This window comes from Chinchilla lanigera, unplaced genomic scaffold, assembly GCF_000276665.1.
Source record: "Chinchilla lanigera isolate Chin_1 unplaced genomic scaffold, ChiLan1.0 scaffold00055, whole genome shotgun sequence".
NCBI lineage: Eukaryota > Metazoa > Chordata > Mammalia > Rodentia > Chinchillidae > Chinchilla > Chinchilla lanigera.
Window position 1 is genome coordinate 7,948,831 of NW_004955456.1, and position 3,325 is coordinate 7,952,155.

General features: G+C 45.4%; 1 protein-coding gene across 4 annotated transcripts in view; it reads right to left on the bottom strand.

Moving 5' to 3' along the window:
• The window catches only part of Ube2d4 (ubiquitin-conjugating enzyme E2D 4 (putative)), a 23,441-nt gene extending 20,116 nt beyond the window's left edge, over positions 1 to 3,325 (bottom strand). For all 4 annotated transcript variants that reach the window (XR_262888.2, XR_001236338.1, XM_005396686.2 and 1 more), the window contains exon 1: positions 3,288 to 3,325. Coding sequence is in view for 2 of the 4 variants with exons in the window: in XM_005396686.2 (XP_005396743.1) it covers positions 3,288 to 3,311 (24 nt within the window). In the remaining 2 variants the exon portion in view is untranslated. The remainder of the gene's footprint in view (positions 1 to 3,287) is intronic.

A 3,325-nucleotide genomic window follows, 5' to 3' on the forward strand; every position in this document is an offset into this window, starting at 1 on the left:
AAAAAAAAAAAAAAGCACAACAAGAATCACTCATACATGCCCAAAAAGAAAAGAGCAAAAATATATGAAAAAAATTCACAGATTTGCTCAGGTATTTCTAAAACTTCTTCACATTTGGAGCTGAAGACTGTCACCAACCTCCACACAGAACCACTACTGTGCCTTCCGGGAATGACGACGCAGCCCTTCTTAGTCCTCACTGCTGTTTCTGGAGTTTGACCGATAACTCACCCTGAAAAGTCCCAGGATACACATTTGGCAAGGATCCCAGCAGGGAGAAGGGGCCCAGCCACACCAGTTGTAGGATGGTGGTACCTTCTCTCTGGGGTCTGTGAAACACTTGGCTGCGTGGCATGGGAAAAGGAAACCACTGTCTTTCCTCCAACAACAAATATTTGTTCTAGTCATAAAACTTATTCTCTTTGTTACTGTGCCCGTTTATTCATTCCATTTCTTCTTCTTTTTTTTTTTTTTTTTTTTTTTTGTGGTACTGAAGATTGACACCAGGGCTTTTCCAATGAGCTACATCCCCAGCCACTTTTTCATTTTGATACAGAATCTCACTAATTCACTAAATTGCCTAGGCTGAGCTTGAATTCTACCCTCCTGCTTCAGCCTCCCAGAGCACTGCAATTATAGGCATGTACACTGTATTTTATACTGAAACAGGGTCTTCTTATATTTGCTTTTGATTGCCCTACCTCAGCCTCCTGAGTAGCTGAGACTGAAGATGTGCACCACTGCCCCCGTTAAAGATATTTTTAAAGCACTTAAACTCAATGCATATATTAGTATCAACAATATGCTTACCTCCACTGAATTGTCATGAGCCAATACACACATATAGGGACAATTTATGTTATGGTTTAGATTCAGATGTCCCCCCCCAAAGCCTCATGCACTCAAAGGCAGCCGGGCAACCACAGACTAAAAATGTGAGCCAAAATAAGCTATTTCTCCTTTAAATTATGGGTGTTAGGTACTGTGTCTTAGCGATGAAAACAGTGATGAAGACATTTTGGCCCTGGAAGTGGGTCTGTTGCTGTGCCTATCCCAACATTTTGGTTCAGAAGTCTTTGGCACTAGTTTGAGGGAGGAGTCTGGAAAGGTTTGGAGATGCTGGCTGGAGAAGGCCTACAATGCTGTACTCTGAGGTTGATGGGGGATTCTGGTCAGAGCTCAGAAGAGCAGAATGCTGGCAGCAAAGTAGATAGTAAAGGCCAGGCTCAGGAGGTTCCAGGTGGGAACAAGGACTCCACTGGCAGCTGAGCTCTAGGACATGTGTGTTATATTCTGGCAGAAAATTTATCCACATTTTACCCATGTCCTGAGACTATGTGGGGAGATTCAAATTAAGGGTAGGGGATTAATTTTTCTAGCAGAGGAAATTTCAAGGGAGCCCAAAATTGAGGCTGTGACATAGGTACTGTTGTGAGCTTTTAGCCAGCTCTACATTGAGTAATAAGAGCAAATAGTACACCTGAGTGATTTTAAAAATTTTAAGTTTCACCAAAAAACAAGCTCCTATAAAATTAGATCCTATAAATTTGGAGCAGAGGAGAGCTTATCTGCTAAAAAGATTAGTATTTTTTTTCCCCCCTCCGGTACCAGGAACCGAACTCATGACCTTGCGCTTGCCAGGCAGGCGCTTTTGCCGCTGAGCTAAATCCCCAGCCCCAAAGATTAGTATTGAGCTGAGCATGGCGGTACACACCTGTAATACCAGCACTCGGGAGTCTGAAGGAGGAGGATCACTGTTTGAGGACAGCCTGAACTACACAGTGAGAGGTTGTCTCAAAAATACAAAGGAAAAAAAAAAAAAAAGTATTAAAAAGAGCCAGGTGTGGTGGCACACCCCTATAATCCCAGCACTTGGGAGACTGAGGCAGGAGGATCACCATGAGTTCAAGGTCAGCCAGCAGTGGGGCCTGGAATATAGCTCAGCAGCACAAGTGCCTGCCTGGCAAGCACAAGGTCCTGAGTTCGATTCCTGATACCAAACAAACAAACAAACAAACAAAAAAACAGCCTGAACTATACAGCAAGACCCTGTCCCCCCCAAAAAAGGAAAAAGAAAATACCAGAAAACAAATAATCAAACCAAGTTATAAAGCTATGAATGTAGCTCAGTGATAGAGGGCTTGCCTAGCAAGCCTGACACCCTGGGTTGAATCCCTCATACCAAAAGGAAAAAAAAAAGGCATGTTCTTAGCCTGTAATTCCACCTCCAGCAATCAAACCTAATCATATGAATTAAGAAAATGGCTAAATTGGGCAAGTGCCTGTAGTCCCAACTACTCCGGAGGCTGAGGCAGGAAGATCCCTTGAGTCCAAGAGGTTGGAGGGCAGCCTGGGTAACAAGACCCCTCTCAAAACACACAATCACTGAAACAAAGCTCCCTGCACAGTGGTGCTCATCACATCACAGCTTAAAAAAATTTTGTAATAAAAACGAGAGTTAACTCATATTTGACCACTTGTCATATGCTTGTTAACTATGTGCTAGGCATGTATCATCTCATTTAATTCTTCAAGATAACTCTAACCACGTAGCACAGGGAGGTCAGGAATGATTCACCACCTCGTTGAGGTCCCACTGCAAATGATTGTGTATTCTCTAAGACTACAACCTAGGTTTATCTGACACCCACTCCAAGTAATGAGTACATAAACTACCGGGCATGGACTTGTGGGATGTTAAAAATTACGATTATGAATATTATTTCACAATATGGAAAGTGCTGATATTTAATGCTATGTGAAAACATGGCAGAGAATACAACATCACTAACACTTTTTTAAAGTACAAGAAAAAGCCTGAAAGTAAATAAGCTAAAAGATGAACTAACGATGAGGAGGCAAAACTGGAAATACTTTTTTCAACTGTGCAGTTTCTAAATTCTACTTTGACGAACTCAACACCTACCAGGCCTCCCGGTTACCCACGGGACATAAACCTGTTACTCCAACGCCCCCCAGCGCCTCCCCCAAGCCTCAGGGAAAAGCTGGGGCTCTTTCCTCCCCGGGCGGAGCTCAGCGTTCCCCTCCCGCCCTCCGCGGGCGCGCACGTGACCCCGCCGCGCGACTCCGCCCACGTAAGTAGGGCCCGCCCCGCGCACGAGCCGCTCCCTTAAAAGGTTGCGCCCGCGGCGGCTCCACCTGCCTCTCCGGCAGGTGTTGGTGCGCCCGGTCGCGCCTCAGCCGCAGGTCACTTCAACGTGACGGAGCTTGTCCGCGCCGTGACCCTTGAAACACCCAAGGAATCGTAGGGTGGAACGGCCCCTTACCTTCTGGATCCGCTTCAGCGCCATCGTCCCCGCTTGTC